Here is a 20,722-nt window from a genome sequence, read left to right on the forward strand (position 1 = left end):
TTATAAACTTGTAGCGGAGTTGAAGCGGAGTTTGATATTCTATTACATTATTGACGTCTGCAATCGGGTGCTCTGTTTAAGCAACGTTAGCTCTGTTAGCGCGGTAATTTAGACAATAGACTGTTGACAGAGTAACGTTAACGTTCGTTTATAAAGGTTAAAACGATGCTTTTGCAGTTGTGTCGAATAGTATGCACTTATGGGAGTTATATGGTACGTCTAAATTACTGTCTTTTGCAGACAGCAAGATATATGCTATAGGCTAGTTAACCTTAGCATAGCTTCCAGTCACTTTTTATTAACTTGAAACTCCTCAAATACATTTGAGCACCCAGAAAAAGAGTGAAAAAGACTACTGCTGAGCCATTTCTTGGTCCTTTACCAGTCAAAAGAAAAAAAAACCTTCATGTTCTGTGTGGAAGCATTTTACAGTCAGTGGAGCTGCAGATAAAACAAAGTGATACTGTATAATGTTTACAAAAGTGAAATCAGCAGAGGCAGAGATATTAAACATCTGTCAACATCTTCTATCCATAATCAATCATTCATTTCTTTTCGGCTAAATCCCTTTATCAATCTGGGGTTGCCACAGTGGAATGAACCACCAACTTATCCAGCATATGTTTTACGCAGTGGCTGCTACCCAGCACTGGGAAACATCCATACACTTTCTTTCACACACATACAATAGGGACAATTTAGCTTACCCAATTCACCTGTATTGCATGTGTTTGGACTGAGGGGGAAACCGGAGCACCCGGAGGAAACCCACGCCAACATGGGGAGAACCCAGTCGGGGCTCGAACCAGCAACTTTCTTGCTGTCAGGCGACAGTGCTACTCACTGTGCCACCGCGCAACCTCCTATGTAATGTATTATCAAATGCACTAAAAGCATCCTCTCCTGATACTGTCTGGTAACCCCCCACAAGCATCAATCCCCTCAATCGGCCCAACTATGTTCTGCTAAATCCTCCACAAGCACCAAACCATCAACACAGCCACATTCTGCCCCAGCAAGTCAGTTTCAAACAAAAAAAAAAACAAGCAAACAAACTTTGTGTCTGTTTTGTGGCAGGCAGATGACAAAAGCAGGGCTGTATCTTTTAGTATTATATAGAATACTTTTGTTCTGCCAGATCTCCCAGGCAGGGGTTTATTTAGATTTATTTAGTTAATATTAGTTTTTTGGAATTATGTGCATTGGAAAGAAGTTCTTTCAGAAGAAGAACAGTTTTTTGAAGTATTATTTATTTTTATTCTGTCTATTCAGTGTCCTTCAACAAGAACGGTGGTGGTGGGGTTCATAATATTCACAATGGTATTTTATTAGTTGTTGGTTTAACCATGGATGAGATAATGGCTTCTATGTTATTTTCTTTTCAATGACATTTCTTGTCACATGTTCAAAAACAACAGCCAATATTGCATGTCTATAATTTATATAATGGGTATAATTAAACAATACTTTCACTATAAATGTAAATTAGAAGTGTAATAGAAAAATATATATATTTTTGCGCCATTTTGAATTTTACTCGAATACAAATACAAATACTTTTCCCCCCTCAACAAATACAAATACAAATACCGGCTGCTCCGCACATCCCTAGTTTATATGTTTGTATATACCCCTGAAAGAGTTGTTTTGACGTACCATTTTTTTATTTTAAATTTTAAAATATATTATTTAGGTCATATATATTTTTTTTGTAAAAGAGTTTTTTTTTTTGTCCATACATCTAAATCCCATTCAATGGCTGTCAAGGAGTTTGGAATATGCTTTAATGATATGAAGAATCTAATTCTGACAGTTTGGCAGTGTGATATGGAGATATTATTAGAACTGGTTCGACACTCTATGGTATGGATAATTATTTATGCACCAAGGTTAATTTTTAATTTTTTTTTATTTACAGTTACAGATTTGGGCATTCTTAAGGAACATGTCACTACAGTTAAGACTGTTTTCTTTGACTGTCCCATCTTCACAAGGTTCATAGTTTAATTAATATTGATATTTTTTTTATTGTAGATGAACATAAGTTGTTTGTGATGTCAGGTGATGTTATTTCTGATGTGTAAAAACAAAAGACATACAGTTTATCTGTTCTCCTTCGGATGGGGAACTCCAATGCTATAGTGCAATTATTCTACTTATGGGAATTTAGTTCAGAAAGCCAATCCTCTGAAAGAGTATGTAAACGGGCCAATGAAATGCCAAATGAATTGGCAGCGTCAGCTTGCGCGCCTGATGCTTGTTGCAATCAATTTAGCCTAAAAGCACAGCGAAAGTAAGATGAGGCATCCTTTTTGCTTCAGAGACTTCTACAGCCTTTTGAGAGAGTCGATAAGGGTTCCTCCTGCTGATATCCAGCAATTTCGAGCGAACAAGAACGGTCTCCCGGTCCAGAGTTTGTACACACAGCGGCAGACGGTCGAAGTTGCAAATTTCCTAAAAGAGCAACACAGTCGTGCAGCACGTTCTTTTCAGGATGGCGCTTCAACCGTTTGTTTCTGGATGCGGTGGTTTCCTGTCCCCGGATGATGAGGACCAGCACTGCGTTGCATGTCTGGGGGTCCAGCATGTTAATGCGGTGCTGGCGGGCAGTTCATGTCGTCATTGCGATGCCATGTCTATTGCGCAGTTAAGATTGCGGCTAGCCCTTGCAAAAGGGCGAACCATCCCAGGGCAGGTCTGAGGGTTCCAGTGGGAGATTATCTGTCGCCTCCGGGCCCACGGACCTACCACTCCTCCAAGCTCTCCATCCAAGCTTCGAGCGGAGCAAGCGATCCGTCTAACCAGATGGTAGCCCTTACGATGACACTGGGGACCAGACGTCCATTGCTGCATCGGACGGTGGGCTTTCATTGTCCGACGAAGATCCAGACCCGCTCTCCCCCTCCGGGCAGGTGAGCGCTGTCAAAACGGATCCTGAAACAGACATGTTAGCCATGCTTTCCCGGGCTGCTTCGGCCGTGGGGTTGGAGATAGTTTATTCCCCAGCTCTGCGGCCGGACCGACTGGATGGTGCTATGTAGAGGACAAGAGGGCCAAGACTTCGTAGCCTCTCGTCCCCTTCTTCCCATAGGTGCACAGTAGGCCTGGAGGGCACCTTTTCCTGCCCATGCTGCGAGTCCCTCCACCCTCACCACTCTTGATGGTGGAGCAGCCAGGGGGTATGAGGCGATTCCTCAGGTCGAGTGCGCCATTGCGGTCAATCTTTGTCCGCGTGGCGCCTCTTCTTGGCGGGGTCCGCCTTGTCTCCCCTCCAAAGCCTGTAGGTTATCTGCCTCCCTCGGAGCCAAAGCTTACAAGGCTGCGGGCCAGGCTGTTTCTGCCTTGCATGCTATGGCCACCTACCAGTGCTACCAAGCACAGACGCTGGCTCAGCTGCACGAGGGTGGGTTCGACCCAAGCTTGCTACTTGAGCTCCGCACCACAACCGACTATGCTCTTCAGACCACTAAAGGAAATTTAAGGGAATTCACCCAGGAATTCAAGGCGGTGAGTGAGCAGTCTGATGCAATGGGTAATGTCATCTATCGGCGGGACCATAAGCCCGCTCTGCCCGGCGAGCCATCCACATCTGCTGCTCCTCGCCGAAGCGGGTCCAGCGAAGGGGGCGTGTCGGGCACCTTGAAAGCAGACAGCCCAGGGTGGCGTTAAGTCCGGTAAACAGACCGCAAAGCGTCCATGAGACAGGTCATCCGGAGAAGAGGGAATTTGCTCTTTTCCCGCTGGAGGGCAGGGCCCCATTTCCAATGGCACTTTTCAGTGCCACGCAAACATCAATGAAAAAGTACTTTTCCACTTCCCCGGATGTGACAGCCCGAACTCTGCCAGCCTGGGATGCTTTGCCTTCCAGCTCGCAGGTTCTGTACATTTCGCCAGTGGCTCACAAGCGCTGGGAGGACAGTCTCCTTTCGCGTACTTCCGTATCTCCATTCTTCCACACCACTGTCAGTTTCTGCAGTGTGTGTTTAAAGGTTGAGCTTGGCAATACAAAGTCCTCCCCTTCGGGCTCTCTCTGTCTCTGCGGGTCTTCACCAAGCTTGTGGAGGGAGCCTTAGCGCCGCTGCGGCCCCCGGGCATCCGCATACTCAATTATCATGATGACTGGCTGATTTTAGCCCACTCTCGGGAGCAATTGATATTGCACAGAGAAAAAGTGCTCTGGCTCCTCCACCTGTTGAGGCTTCAGGTCAACTGAGAAAAGAGCAAACTCACCCCTGTGCTCCTCTGGCCCAACCGGACCTGGATGTCAGAGCTCTCCCTCCTCGCGACGGCCCTCCCCTGGCAGATCCCTTTGAGAGAGGACCTACTCTCTCAGGGACAGGGCACCATCTGGCACCCTCGCCCTGATCTATGGAACCTCCACGTGTGGTCCTTAGATGCAAAGAAGACTTGGGTAACCTACCGACTGCGGTGGTTAATACCATCAGTCAGGCTAGAGCCCCCTCCACGAGGCGCGCCTACGCCCTGAAGTGGAGTCTATTCACTGAATGGCGCATCTCTCGCATATAAGACCCTCAAAATTGCCAGATCAGCGTTGTGCTTTCTTTTCCCCAAGAGAACCTGGAGAGCAGGCTGTCGCCCTCCACACTCAAGGTTTACATGGCTGCCATCGCTGCTTATCATTACACGGTGGCTGGCAGCATCGTGAGAAGGCATAACCTCATCATCCGGTTCCTCAAAGGCGCTAGGCGAATTAATCCACCCCGCCCCCCTCTCATGCCCTCTTGGGATCTCGCCCTCGTTCTCACAAGCCTGCGTACAGATCCCTTCGAACCACTTGACTCAGTATCTTTAAGATTTCTGTCCCTAAAGAGAGCTCTGTTGGTCGTGTTGGCATCGATTAAGAGGGTCGGGGAATTGGAGGCATTTTTGGTCAGTGACTCATGCAAGGGAATTCGGGCCGGCTTTCTCTCACGTTCTCCTGACACCCCACCCGGGATATGTGCCCAAGGTTCCTACCACACAGTTTAAAGACCAGGTAGTGAGCCTGCAAGCGCTGCCCCCAGAGGAGGCAGAACCAACCCTTTCATTACTTTGTCCAGTTCGCGCTTTGCGAATTTATCTGGACCGCACTCTTCTGTGCAGCTCTTTGTCTGTTATGGTGGTCGGCAGCAGGGAAGTGTCATATCGGAACAGAGGTTAGCCCACTTGATAGTGCATGCCATCTCCTTCGCTTACTAGAGCCAGGGTGAGTCATGTCCCCCAGGAGTGCGTGCGCACTCCACTTGGAGCATCGCATCCTCTTGGGCGCGTGCACATGGCGCCTCTCTAACAGACATCTGTAGATCTGCGGGCTGGGCGACACCTAATACATTTGCAAGGTTTTACAATCTGCGAGTGGAGCCAGTTTCCTCAAGGGTATGATGTAACCCTTGGTAATTGAGGAAACAACTCAGTTAAGGTGTTGAAACACGCTTGCTGCGCCATACTCCCTAACACTGAGATACATGCGCTAATTCACTCTGTCAGTAAAGTTTACCACTTAGGTGAGCCCTGCAGATTCCTCTGAGGCCCCCAGCACACTCAGCGGAGGAGTCACTCCATGGCCCATTACATTGTAGATCTGCCCTCTGGTCAGCCCGCATTTTGGGTATAGGTGCCCGATATGCGTGATCCCCACTAGGCGATCCTAAATGCTTATTGAGCCGCGGTGCAGCCCCCCCCCCACCCAAACCCCACAGGCTGACCCGTGTCTTCCCTCTCCGCTAGCCATCTTATTATATGCGTACTCCTCCTTCTCAGGGCTAGTCCATATATTCTGCCATCATATCTCCCCATTGGGTAGCAGGTGGCCTCCGCAGCATCCTCCCTATCGGGACTGCACGCTTTCCCAACGTACTGTAGTATTTTAATTCCTAGAAATTATCTAGACGCTTGCGGCTCCTGAAAAATATATCTTAATCTGTAAATCTTCCTTGAAGTGGGATAAGTAAGGGCCAGGGAACCTGTTGGAAGACCGCACCTCTCTATGATGCAGGTGCACTCACACTTGCCTGGCAAACCTCTCAGAGGCGGAGGTAAGGTGCAGTCATTATGGCGTTTTCCAGACATTTCCCATAAGTGGAATAATTTCACTAAAGCATTAGAGTTCCCTATTCCAAGAGGAACACTCTGGTTACTAATGTAACGGAAATGCTATATAGCATCGCCATAATGACTGTCCCTTAGCTGTGGGTATCAGTCCCACTTTTTGTTTTCGTTGTGCTTTTATGATAAATTGATTTCAACAAGCATCTGGTGCGCAAGCTGACGCTACCAATTTATATGGCATTTCATATGCCTGTACAAACCCTTTCAGACGATTGGCTTTCTGAACGAAAATTCCCATAAGTGGAATAATTCCCCTATAGCATTTCCATGAAAAATTAGTTAAAAAAAGTTGTCTGTCTTATTTTAAGTATAAAAAAAGCATATGTTTATGTGAAAACTAGGGGTGTAACGGTTCAATACGACACAGTGGTGTCACGGTTATGTATGTTTTCGATACAGCAAAAAAAGAAAAAAGCCAGAGGATTTCTCTAATTTTAATTTTTTTAACGTATTAAAACTAACATCATTAAAGTATGATCTTGTTTTCTTTTCTTTTACTTTAAACAGAGATAGAGCTATACGTCTTGGGTTTCTGCTTAGCAGCAAATAAAACAAACCCTTCTTTATACTCAAAACCAAGCTTCCTATAAAAAAAAAATATAGAACCTAGTATAAAATAATTATGGAACTCAGTTTCAATCAACTTAATTAATTTTTTTTTATTTTCAGAAAGATGAGTGTCCACCTTTTCTTCAGACAGCACAGATCTGCTTAATTTCACTGTCACCTGCCATTTTAGTGGATCTGAAAGCAGGAATTATCTGACTGAAATGGGCTTGTGAAGGAATAATGTAACTGGGTTCTATTACATTTAACATTTTCTTAAAACCCGACATTTCCACTAAAGATAAAGGATTCTCATATCCACAGCTATAAATGTGCTGATCGCCTCTGTGATTTGTTTTGCCCTGTTCGAATCTGTAGGAATTGCCTGAATGCTGTTCCAGTTCCAGTTGCTGATTCCGTGATGTCAGGTGTAAATGAGTTGATATGCTCAAACATTACTGCTAAAATAGCTTACTGTCATAGCAGAAGATTTCTTTGTTTTTTTCCACCACTCTCTTGGTGGTGGTGATGGTGCACGACGTATCTGAAGAGCAATGGAGGCGTGTGCGTGCGATGTACCTGAGCGACTCGGGTGAGTTGTGCCTAACGTACCTGAAGAGCTGGGAAGGATGCGGTGGAGAGGGGTGTGCGACGTATTATTTTTGTATAATTTCACTATACGAAAGTGTATGTGACAAATAAAGGCCTGATTTGATTTTGATTTGAGCTGGGAGTCTCTATGCATTTGCAGGAGACTCCTGAAACCTCCGGGAGACTTTGGATGTCTGGGATTACATTAACGTTACTAGCCATTTTGCGAGCTAGTGTGGCGCGTGCCTGACTGGAGTAGTGTTTGGAGGTGGGCGGGTGTGGTGATATGTGAACAGGTTATTAAGATTGGCTGTTTTGTGTCGAGGTCCAGGGTTGCTGGGGCAACGGGGACGGAGCCAGCACGAGCAAGCTGACACAGAAGGCAGCAAGATTGTTAATGAGTGCATGCTTTAATAAAGTGATATTCTGCAGGGCCGGCCCGTAGCATAGGCAGTATAGGCAAATGCTAAGGGCGCCGCACATCCAAGGGGGCGCCAAAAATGAGGGAAGAAAAAAATTAATTCCGCTATTCTTAAAACTATGGTATTACTTCAGAAAGGAATAAGCCAACATTAATTTAGTTGTAAAGTGCAAAGCCTACTACTAATAATAATGATGATATTGCCTAAGACCCCCCCTGAATAATTAGACTTTACAGTGTTATTTCTTTTGATGGGTCAACAAGCTCGGCATGTCAAGATGTCCCAAACTGTCTGGTGCGCAGGGGAGGCAAAAAAGAAAGAAGAGGGGAGTAATGTTACAATAAAGATGATTATTTTGCTGTATCTGAACAAGAATTGATAACGCCATTAACAATTAGCATGACACTGTCAAATCTCAAATGTCAAAGTAATTTCCCATATTCTCCCCCATATGTTTAATCTTTATATGAAAAGTGAAAGTACCATCAATACAGAGCCGTTGTCGTGATATGATTGCAAGAGCTGTTCAAGAGAATTGTGCTTTCGCTTTATTTTGGCTTGAAAGCACATTAAAATGAATATAAAAACATCTGCATTCACTTTCTTTCCAATAAAGCTGTGCGTTGATCGTCGCAACCTCTGAATTAGTTTAGCCGACAGTACGCATGCTGACTGACGGAAGCGTCTGTAGGATGAACTGTTCCCAGATAAGCTTCTGATTTTGGGGGTTACGTTTGGAGAGTGTAAAGAGTGTGTAAAAGAGTAAAATTCTAGTAATTAAATGATGTAATAGCAAAAATGTTGTAATAATGTTGCTTGGAGTTGCATATTATATTAAGTCAATATACAGTAAGCACAAATATGGTTTTAATGAAAAGTTATTTTTAAATCCAGTCAACATTCAGAATGGATAATGACTGGACTAGTAAGTCCACAAATTCAAGGAATTTTATAATCTTTTTGGAGATAAAATGAGGTTGTGTAAAGATGAATGTTCAGGTAATATTTTGATGAGAGACATTGGAGAGATTGACTATGCCTGTGTCCACAGTGTGAGCCTTCTCTGTGAGAATAAACATTTACTGATTGTGAGTGCCAGTATATCTGCCCTACATGTTGAATATGCGAGAGAATCTGATAATGACACATTTTTTTTATTTGAAAATAGTCTATTTATATGTAGTCAATGAAAAAGCACAAGAATATGTGTATAGCATAATTAATAAACTCATAATTTCATTTAGAAATTATTCAGAATTATTCATAGTTGTATTCTGATGTCATCACTGTCTTTTGCATTGGACGGATCATGGCCTGTACACAAAAGCCTCTCATCCCCCATGTATTTATAATATCTGTTATAAATAAATGAATAAAAATATTTATTTTAAATAAAAAAGTATTATTATGATTGTTGTTATTTATTATTATTATTAAACAATTAATATTCTAAATAAATAACAGAAAATTGTCCTAAATGTAACTGTAACAAAGACACAATTGGAGTGGTATGCTAAGATAATTTAAAGGGTCACGAAACACCAAAAGACATTTTTTGAGCTGTTGACAGTCGTATATGTGTCCCACACTGCTAAAAGCACTATTAGGACACCTATATTTCACTAAAACGTGTAAATGGGTTGCTTTTGCGTTATTTCAAGCTAATTTGTACTTCCGGTTTGAAACTAATTTTTGAATCGTCATGGACATGAGATAATAGTGTGTATTCCAGCGTGTAGACTGGACGTCTGTACCAGAGTGGGCCTTATTACGACTCAGAGTGTGCTGCATTAATGCATGAGTAAAGCTTGGTTCAAACCAATCAGCGTGCTCTATTGGTCAACTTTAATATTCATTACTGTCACAGTGTTTACACGACAGAGACACCACGTTGTATTGGCAAAACAAGTGTGAAGTGTTGCTTTTATAGTTTGCTGCAGTTTTGTTTTCATTTTCTCTTTGTGAGAGCCCAGCTCGTGTAGGATTTTCACCGCATTTTGTGACCGGAATAGCACAAGCGGCTTTCTGACACTACCTGCCGTGTGAATCTAAGTTTCCGGGAAATGCGGAGGGTTTTTTTCTCTCATTCTCCGTGCGGTATCAAACATTGCATGAAAAATACACGCTTAGAGCAATCAAATATCTCGTTTGTCGTGAGGGGCATGAATGAATTCCCTGAATGAAAGAGCCAAACTGCAGTTAAAGTCCACCATTCAATAATTTGGCAAATAATTCGACTACAGATGTCCATGTAAACATAGTCACTTTCTCCCGTGTGGGTGTGTATTTTGACTCTGAAACTCGCACGTGCCCAAATAGACACTTCCACACCATCCCTCCTTAGTTCCTCCGACACTACCCCCTAAACAGAGCTGGACACATCCACTTTTCTGACTTTTTCCAAAGTAGAGGTGTGAAAACACCCTGCTGAAACAAGGGCGTGTCATGGCCCTTTAAGAAGTCCTTTGCAGGAATAGCCTATTAACTTAATTCAGTTGGCATTTATGTGTGGATGTTTCCCAGTACTGCATTGCAGCTGGAAGGGCATCCACTGTGTAAAACATGCTGGAATAGTTGACCGTTCATTCCGCTGTGGTGACCCCTGATTAAATAAAACCGAAAAGAAAATGAGTGAATGAATGAGAATTATCTGTTGTCTTTTAAAACCGACTCATGATTTTTTTTAGGCCTAATCCTACCTCCCTGACTTTTCATCCCTCCTTTCTGCTTCATAGCATGTTAGGTTAAAATAAGATCAGCTTTCACCATGCATGAGGGCTGCACAATTTTTTAAACGTGCATGTTAACAACTGGGATTCCTCTTCTGTCTTCAGATGTCCTGCTGAGGTTTCTCAGTCCCACTGTTGCAAAAACTTCTAAGTGTTTTGAATGTACAATTGCTTTGTTTAAATAAAAGAATGTCCAAGAAAAAGCTAATACGTTTGTTATATGTACACTAGCAGTTGAATTTACTGTGATGTGACAGGGCGCCAAATTGGTTAGGGCCGGCCCTGATAATCTGAGTTCAAAAGCGATGTTCTACTGTTTAACATGAAATGCTGCCTTCACGCTTTTGTCTGCCACGTCATTTGGGATGCCATGTTGAGCGTTGTTGCACTGAAAACATTATATTTTGTACTTATTCTCTCTTATCTTTTTAGATGTTAGTCTGAATCGAATCATTCATTTTGTAATGCGTAACGAACCGAAAGTCTCGTACCGAATGGTTCAATACGAATATGTGTATTTTTATACCCTTAGTGAAAACCCACCTAAAAATCTTATAATTAAACTTGAGTGTTTATGCTATTTGTAAGTGACAGTCTGAAAGATGGCCATGAGTCTCTTACCCTTGAGAGCATCAGCAGCTTCATCTTGCTTCATCTCTCTCAGGAAGAAGAGTGTGAGATCAAGAGCTGATTCTGTGATTCTGCTTCTGTTCTCAATAAAGTCCTTTACAAACTCTTGTCTGTTTTCTTGTAAGATTTTCTTAAACTTTTCCAGTTCATTCTTCAGAAATCTGAACATTTTGCTCTCAAGATTCTGCAGTTGAAGAAACAAGACAAACAACATTTAACCGAAACATTTGCATACAGTTGTACATCAACAAACCACTCAATAATTGAAAATACATTATACTATGAGTCAGTTAAATGCTTGATTCTGATTAGCTGATGGACATTTTAAAGTTATTTTTCCAGATAAACACAGCTAAAGGCATCCAGGCAGGTTGAGCATATTACACTTCCATATCACTATACTATATGATTTCAGAAATTTCACAGCTACAACAGTTAAAAACAAAAATCACATTGAAAGATTAACGCGTGCTTTTGATAAGATAAAATGCTTAAGAAACTAAGGAGCAGTTAGAAAACAAATACCTGTTTTAATGGAATTAGCTCAAATTTATGAATGTTAATAATTAACAATAACAAGTTATTATTTAATTATAAATATGTAGATTTAACTTACAGTTAAATGTAGCTGAATAAAGACAACAATGAATTTGTCCATATGACTTAATAAACTAATTTGATTGTCTATTTATTTGAAAAGGGAATAATAATTCTTGTGAAGTAAGGGAATAATTTAAGTTTTAATAAACTTGAATAAAGCTGGTAGCAAAAAGAAAATATTTTACCGTAAAAGTGATTGTTTTTGTGAGGGAAAACAAAGACAAATCCACTTGGATTAAAATAATTTAATGACTAACACACAACGATACACAAAGCGAGAAAGTATAGAATTTAGGTAAAAAATGGTAACGTTCACACAAACAATAAAGCTCCCACACAAATAAAAAGAATAACCAAGCACTTTTGGCCAAAAGGTGGCGCTGCTCCAGAAGTTCTTGAGTACTTTCAGGGCATGGGGTTAAAGATGCATACAATGTCTTGTAATGATATGTGAATGTGTTAGTAAAATATAGCAATTTTGGCCAAAAATAGAAATGGGTGACGGCCAAAATGGCTGACCAGTAAAAATCAGACATCATTCGACTCGGCATGCTCTGCCGGATGTAATGAGACCAGTTTCATGAGTTTCGGACGAAAGGTTGAGACGTTATAAGCCAAAAATCAAGTTTTTAGTATCTCCGGACCACTAGGGGGCAGTGCGCCGAAACTCCGCAATTAACCTTAGACCCTAGTTGTCATAACACACACCAAGTTTGGTGTGAATCGGTGAATGCGTTACGGAGATATCGTCTCAAGTCCATTTTCGCAAGTCCTACGTTAAATGTGATCACAAGTTAAACGAAAACGGTTGGTCAAATCAACTTGAATTCCATAACTTTTGGTTGGCATGGTCTGTAAATCATGTGATTAAATTTTGGTGAAAATCGGAGAAACGGCCTAGGACGAGTTTGATCAAATAGGTTTTTCGAATAATTTAAAGCAGCGCGAAAAAATTCATGACGGAAAATGACGTCATAGGGTGCGTTTGAATTGGACTGAGCCAAGGAATCAGGGGAAAAAAGAATTTTGATTGTAGCCCATTTGGTTCAAAAGTTATCATGATAAACATACATGAACGTTTGGACAAGTGGTGGCGCTAGAGAGTTTGATTTTGAGACTTCATATTTGGTATGATTATTGTTAATACTGTCCTCTATCATTGTGCCAGATGCTTACCATGTTTTGTAATGATATGTGAATATGTTGGTAAAATATAGCATTTTTGGCCAAAAATCGAAATGGGCGACGCCCAAAATGGCTGACCTGTGAAAATCAGACATCATTTGACTCGACATGCTCTGCCGGATGTAATGAGACCAGATTTATGAGTTTCGGACGAAAAGTTGAGATGTTATAAGCCAAAAAGCAAGTTTTTTTGTATCTCCAGACCACTAGGGGGCAGTGCGCCGAAACTCTGCATGTAACCTCAGACCCTAGTTGTCATAACACATACCAAGTTTGGTGTGAATCGGTGAATGCATTACGGAGATATTGTCTCAAGTCCATTTTCGCAAGTCCTTCGTTAAATTTGATCGCAAGTTTAACGAAAACGGTTGGTCAAATCAACTTGAATTCCATAACTTTTGGTTGGCATGGTCTGTAGATCATGTGATTCAATTTTTGTGAAAATCGGAGAAACGGCCTAGGACGAGTTCGATCAAATAGGTTTTTCAAAAAATTTAAAATAGTGTGAACAAATTCATGACGGAAAATGACATCATAGGGTGCATTTGAATCGGACTGAGCCAAGGAATCAGAGAAAAAAAGAAATTTGGTTCGGTTCAAAAGTTATGATGATAAACGTATGTGAAAGTTTGGACAAGTGGTGGCGCTAGAGAGTTTGATTTTGAGACTTCATGTTTGGTCTGATTAATGTTAATACTGACCTTTATCATTGTGCCAAATTATACAACTTTCCCGCATACGCCTATATGGGCTGCCATTCAAATCCGGCGGAAGAAACGGAAGAATAATAATAATAAATATAGCTGCAAGCAGCAATTAAGGGGCCAAGCACTTTTGACCAAAAGGTGGCGCTGCTCCAGAAGTTTTTAGGACTTTCAGGGCATGGGGTTGAAGATGCATACCATGTTTTGTAATGATATGTGAATGTGTTGGTAAAATATAGCATTTTTTGCCAAAAATCGAAATGGGCGACGCCCAAAATGGCTGACCTGTGAAAATCAGACATCATTCGACTCTGCATGCTCTGCCAGATGTAATGAGACCAGTTTTATGAGTTTGGGACGAAAGGTTGAGACGTTATAAGCCAAAAAGCAAGTTTTTTGTATCTCCGGACCACTAGGGGGCAGTGCGCCGAAACTCTGCATATAACCTCAGACCCTAGTTGTCATAACACACACCAAGTTTGGTGTGAATCGGTGAATGCGTTACGGAGATATCGTCTCAAGTCCATTTTCACAAGTTCTACGTAAAATTTGATTGCAAGTTAAACGAAAACGATTGGTCAAATCAACTTGAATTCCATAACTTTTGGTTGGCATGGTCTGTAGATCATGTGATTCAATTTTGGTGAAAATCTGAGAAAAGGCCTAGGACGAGTTCGATCAACTAGGTTTTTCGAATAATTTTAAATAGCGCGACAAAATTCATGATGGAAAATGACGTCATAGGGTGCATTTGAATTGGACTGAGCCAAGGAATCAGGGGAAAAAAGAGTTTTGATAAATATACATGAACATTTGGACAAGTGGTGGCGCTAGAGAGTTTGATTTTAAGACTTCATATTTGGTATGATTAATGTTAATACTGTCCTCTATCATTGTGCCAGACGCATACCATGTTTTGTAATGATATGTGAATTCATGACGGAAAATGACGTCATAGGGTGGGTTTGAATCGGACTGAGCCAAGAAATCAGAGAAAAAAAGAATTTTGATTGTAGCCCATTCGGTTCAAAAGTTATCATGATAAACATACGTGAAAGTTTGGACAAGTGGTGGCGCTAGAGAGTTTGATTTTAAGACTTCATATTTGGTATGATTAATGTTAATACTGTCCTCTATCATTGTGCCAGACGCATACCATGTTTTGTAATGATATGTGAATATGTTGGTAAAATATAGCATTTTTGGCCAAAAATCGAAATGGGCGACGCCCAAAATGGCTGACCTGTGAAAATCAGACATCATTCGACTCGACATGCTCTGCCGGATGTAATGAGACCAGTTTTATGAGTTTCGGACGAAAGGTTGAGATGTTTTAAGCCAAACAGCAAGTTTTTTGTATTTCCGGACCACTAGGGGGCAGTGCGCCGAAACTCTGCATATAACCTCAAACCCTAGTTGTCATAACACACACCAAGTTTGGTGTGAATCGGTGAATGCGTTATGGAGATATGTTCTCAAGTCCTTTTTTGCAAGTTCTTCGTTAAATTTGATCGCAAGTTAAACGAAAACGGTTGGTCAAATCAACTTGAATTCCATAACTTTTGGTTGGCATGGTCTATAGATCATGTGATTCAATTTTGGTGAAAATCGGAGAAACGGCCTAGGACGAGTTCGATCAAATAGGTTTTTCAAAAAATTTAAAATAGCGCGAAAAAATTCATGACGGAAAATGACGTCATAGGGTGCATTTGAATTGGATTGAGCCAAGGAATCAGGGGAAAAAAGAGTTTTGATAAACATACATGAACATTTGGACAAGTGGTGGCGCTAGAGAGTTTGATTTTGAGACTTCATATTTGGTATGATTATTGTTAATACTGTCCTCTATTAATGTGCCAGATGCATATTGAGACGTTATAAGCCAAAAATCAAGTTTTTTGTATCTCCGGACCACTAGGGGGCAGTGCGCCGAAACTCTGCATGTAACCTCAAACCCTAGGCGTCATAACACACACCAAGTTTGGTGTGAATCGGTAAATGCGTTATTGGGATGGTCTATAGATCATGTGATTCAATTTTGGCCTAGGACACGGCCTAGGACGAGTTCGATCAAATAGGTTTATCGAATAATTTAAAATAGCGCGAAAAAATTCATGACGGAAAATGACGTCATAGGGTGGGTTTGAATCGGACTGAGCCAAGGAATCAGAGGAAAAAAAAATTTTGATTGTAGCCCATTCAGTTCAAAAGTTATGATGATAAACATACGTGAAAGTTTGGACAAGTGGTGGCGCTAGAGAGTTTGATTTTGAGACTTCATAATTGGCCTGATTAATGTTAATACTGGCCTCTATCATTGTGCCAAATTATACAACTTTCCCGCATACGCCTATATGGGCTGCCATTCAAATCCGGCGGAAGAAACGGAAGAAGAAGAAGAATAATAATAATAAATATAGCTGCAAGCAGCAATTAAGGGGCCAAGCACTATTGGCCATAAGGTGGCGCTGCTCCAGACGTTTTTGAGTACTTTCAGGGCATGGGGTTGAAGATGCATACCATGTTTTGTAATGATATGTGAATGTGTTGGTAAAATATAGCATTTTTGGCCAAAAATCGAAATGGGCGACGCCCAAAATGGCTGACCTGTGAAAATCAGACATCATTCGACTCGGCATGCTCTGCCGAATGTAATGAGACCAGTTTCATGAGTTTCGGACAAAAGGTTGAGACGTTATAAGCCAAAAAGCAAGTTTTTAGTATCTCCGGACCACTAGGGGGCAGTGCGCCGAAACTCTGCATGTAACCTCAGACCCTAGTTGTCATAACACATACCAAGTTTGGTGTGAATCGGTGAATGCATTACGGAGATATTGTCTCAAGTCCATTTTCGCAAGTCCTTCGTTAAATTTGATCGCAAGTTAAACGAAAACGGTTGGTCAAATCAACTTGAATTCCATAACTTTTGGTTGGCATGGTCTGTAGATCATGTGATTCAATTTTTGTGAAAATCGGAGAAACGGCCTAGGACGAGTTCGATCAAATAGGTTTTTCAAAAAATTTAAAATAGTGTGAACAAATTCATGACGGAAAATGACATCATAGGGTGCATTTGAATCGGACTGATCCAAGGAATCAGTGGGAAAAAGAATTTTGATTGTAGCCCATTTGGTTCAAAAGTTATCATGATAAACATACATGAACATTTGGACAAGTGGTGGCGCTAGAGAGTTTGATTTTGAGACTTCATATTTGGTATGATTAATGTTAATACTGTCCTCTATCATTGTGCCAGATGCTTACCATGTTTTGTAATGATATGTGAATATGTTGGTAAAATATAGCATTTTTGGCCAAAAATCGAAATGGGCGACGCCCAAAATGGCTGACCTGTGAAAATCAGACATCATTCGACTTGACATGCTCTGCCGGATGTAATGAGACCAGTTTTATGAGTTTCGGACGAAAGGTTGAGATGTTATAAGCCAAAAAGCAAGTTTTTTGTATCTCCGGACCACTAGGGGGCAGTGTGCCGAAACTCCGCAATTAACCTTAGACCCTAGTTGTCATAACACACACCAAGTTTGGTGTGAATCGGTGAATGCATTACAGAGATATCGCCTCAAGTCCATTTTCGCAAGTTCTTCGTTAAATTAGTTCGCAAGTTAAACAAAAACGGTTGGTCTAATCAACTTGAATTCCATAACTTTTGGTTGGCATGGTCTGTAGATCATGTGATTCAATTTTGGTGAAAATCGGAGACACGGCCTAGGACGAGTTCGATCAAATAGGTTTTTCGAAAAATTTAAAATAGCGCGAAAAAATTCATGACGGAAAATGACTTCATAGGGTGGGTTTGAATCGGACTGAGCCAAGGAATCAGAGGAAAAAAGAATTTTGATTGTAGCCCATTCGGTTCAAAAGTTATGATGATAAACATACGTGAAAGTTTGGACAAGTGGTGGCGCTAGAGAGTTTGATTTTGAGACTTCATGTTTGGTCTGATTAATGTTAATACTGGCCTCTATCATTGTGCCAAATTATACAACTTTCCCGCATACGCCTATATGGGCTGCCATTCAAATCCGGCGGAAGAAACGGAAGAAGAAGAAGAATAATAATAATAATAAATATAGCTGCAAGCAGCAATTAAGGGGCCAAGCACTATTGGCCATAAGGTGGCGCTGCTCCAGACGTTTTTGAGTACTTTCAGGGCATGGGGTTGAAGATGCATACCATGTTTTGTAATGATATGTGAATGTGTTGGTAAAATATAGCATTTTTGGCCAAAAATCGAAATGGGCGACGCCCAAAATGGCTGACCTGTGAAAATCAGACATCATTCGACTCGGCATGCTCTGCCGAATGTAATGAGACCAGTTTCATGAGTTTCGGACGAAAGGTTGAGACGTTATAAGCCAAAAAGCAAGTTTTTAGTATCTCCGGACCACTAGGGGGCAGTGCGCCGAAACTCCGCAATTAACCTTAGACCCTAGTTGTCATAACACACACCAAGTTTGGTGTGAATCGGTGAATGCGTTACAGAGATATCACCTCAAGTCCATTTTCGCAAGTTCTACGTTAAATTAGTTCGCAAGTTAAACAAAAACGGTTGGTTTAATCAACTTGAATTCCATAACTTTTGGTTGGCATGGTCTGTAGATCATGTGATTAAATTTTGGTGAAAATCGGAGACACGGCCTAGGACGAGTTCGATCAAATAGGTTTTGCGAAAAATTTAAAATAGCGCGAAAAAATTCATGACGGAAAATGACGTCATAGGGTGCGTTTGAATTGGACTGAGCCAAGGAATCAGAGGAAAAAAGAATTTTGATTGTAGCCCATTCGGTTCAAAAGTTATGATGATAAACATACGTGAAAGTTTGGACAAGTGGTGGCGCTAGAGAGTTTGATTTTGAGACTTCATAATTGGCCTGATTAATGTTAATACTGGCCTCTATCATTGTGCCAAATTATACAACTTTCCCGCATACGCCTATATGGGCTGCCATTCAAATCCGGCGGAAGAAACGGAAGAAGAAGAAGAATAATAATAATAATAATAATAATAATAATAAGAACACTAACGAAAGCAATAGGTGCCTACGCACCTACGGTGCTTGGCCCCTAATAATAAGAACACTAACGAAAGCAATAGGTGCCTACGCACCTACGGTGCTTGGCCCCTAATAATAATAATAATAATAAGAACACTAACGAAAGCAATAGGTGCCTACGCACCTACGGTGCTTGGCCCCTAATAATAAGAACACTAACGAAAGCAATAGGTGCCTACGCACCTACGGTGCTTGGCCCCTAATAATAATAATAATAATAAGAACACTAACGAAAGCAATAGGTGCCTACGCACCTACGGTGCTTGGCCCCTAATAATAATAATAAATATAGCTGCAAGCAGCAATTAAGGGGCCAAGCACTATTGGCCATAAAGTGGCGCTGCTCCAGACGTTTTTGAGTACTTTCAGGGCATGGGGTTGAAGATGCATAACATGTTTTGTAATGATATGTGAATGTGTCGGTAAAATATAGCATTTTTGGCCAAAAATCGAAATGGGTGACGCCCAAAATGGCTGACCTGTAAAAATCAGACAGCATTCGACTCGGCATGCTCTGCCGGATGTAATGAGACCAGTTTCATGAGTTTCGGACAAAAGGTTGAGACGTTATAAGCCAAAAAGCAAGTTTTTAGTATCTCCGGACCACTAGGGGGCAGTGCGCCGAAACTCCGCAGTTAACCTTAGACCCTAGTTGTCATAACACACACCAAGTTTGGTGTGAATCGGCGAATGCGTTACAGAGATATCGCCTCAAGTCCATTTTCGCAAGTTCTACGTTAAATTAGTTCGCAAGTTAAACAAAAACGGTTGGTCTAATCAACTTGAATTCCATAACTTTTGGTTGGCATGGTCTGTAGATCATGTGATTCAATTTTGGTGAAAATCGGAGAAACGACCTAGGACGAGTTCGATCAAATAGGTTTTTCGAAAAATTTAAAATAGCGCGAAAAAATTAATGACGGAAAATGACGTCATAGGGTGCATTTGAATCAGACTGAGCCAAGGAATCAGAGGAAAAAAGAATTTTGATTGTAGCCCATTCGGTTCAAAAGTTATCATGATAAACATACGTGAAAGTTTGGACAAGTGGTGGCACTAGAGAGTTTCATTTTGAGACTTCATAATTGGCCTGATTAATGATAATACTGGCCTCTATCATTGTGCCAAATTATACAACTTTCCCGCATACGCCTATATGGGCTGCCATTCAAATCCGGCGTAAGAAACGGAAGAAGAAGAAGAAGAAGAAGAAGAATAATAAATATAGCTGCAAGCAGCAATTAAGGGGCCAAGCACTTTTGCCCAAAAGGTGGCGCTGCTCCAGAAGTTTTTGAGTACTTTCAGGGCATGGGGTTGAAGATGCATACCATGTTTTGTAATGATATGTGAATATGTTGGTAAAATATAGCATTTTTGGCCAAAAATCGAAATGGGCGACGCCCAAAATGGCTGACCTGTGAAAATCAGACATCATTCGACTCGGCATGCTCTGCCGGATGTAATGAGACCAGATTTATGAGTCTCGGACGAAAGGTTGAGACGTTATAAGCCAAAAAAGCAAGTTTTTTGTATATCCGGACCACTAGGGGGCAGTGCGCTGAAACTCCGCATATAACCTCAAACCCTAGTTGTCATAACACACACCAAGTTTAGTGTGAATCGGTGAAAGCGTTACGGAGATATTGCCTTAAGTCCATTTTCGCAAGTTCTACGTTAAATTTAATCGCAAGTTAAACGAAAACGGTTGGTCAAATCAACTTGAATTCCATAACTTTTGGTTGGCATGGTCTGTAGATCATGTGATTCAATTTTGGTGAAAATCGGAGAAACGGCCTAGGACGAGTTCGATCAAATAGGTTTTTCGAAAAATTTAAAATAGCGCGAAAAAATTCATGACGGAAAATGACGTCATAGGTTGGGTTTGAATCGGACTGAGCCAAGGAATCAGAGGAAAAAAGAATTTTGATTGTAGCCCATTCGGTTCAAAAGTTATGATGATAAACATACGTGAAAGTTTGGACAAGTGGTGGCGCTAGAGACTTTGATTTTGAGACTTCATAATTGGCCTGATTAATGTTAATACTGGCCTCTATCATTGTGCCAAATTATACAACTTTCCCGCATACGCCTATATGGGCTGCCATTCAAATCTGGCGGAAGAAACGGAA

At 41.3% G+C, this 20,722-nt stretch overlaps 2 protein-coding genes across 5 annotated transcripts in view; one reads left to right on the forward strand and one right to left on the reverse strand.

Moving 5' to 3' along the window:
• Positions 1-20,722, forward strand: part of zgc:174653 — a 954,986-nt gene that overhangs the window by 406,949 nt on the left and 527,315 nt on the right. The window lies entirely within an intron of this gene.
• Positions 1-20,722, reverse strand: part of LOC108183562 (NLR family CARD domain-containing protein 3-like) — a 163,499-nt gene that overhangs the window by 85,427 nt on the left and 57,350 nt on the right. The window contains exon 8 of the mRNA XM_073947413.1: positions 11,018-11,210. Within this exon, the coding sequence (XP_073803514.1) occupies positions 11,018-11,210 (193 nt within the window). The remainder of the gene's footprint in view (positions 1-11,017; positions 11,211-20,722) is intronic.

The sequence above is a fragment of the Danio rerio genome, chromosome 4 (assembly GCF_049306965.1).
Source record: "Danio rerio strain Tuebingen ecotype United States chromosome 4, GRCz12tu, whole genome shotgun sequence".
Classification (NCBI taxonomy): Eukaryota; Metazoa; Chordata; class Actinopteri; order Cypriniformes; family Danionidae; genus Danio; species Danio rerio.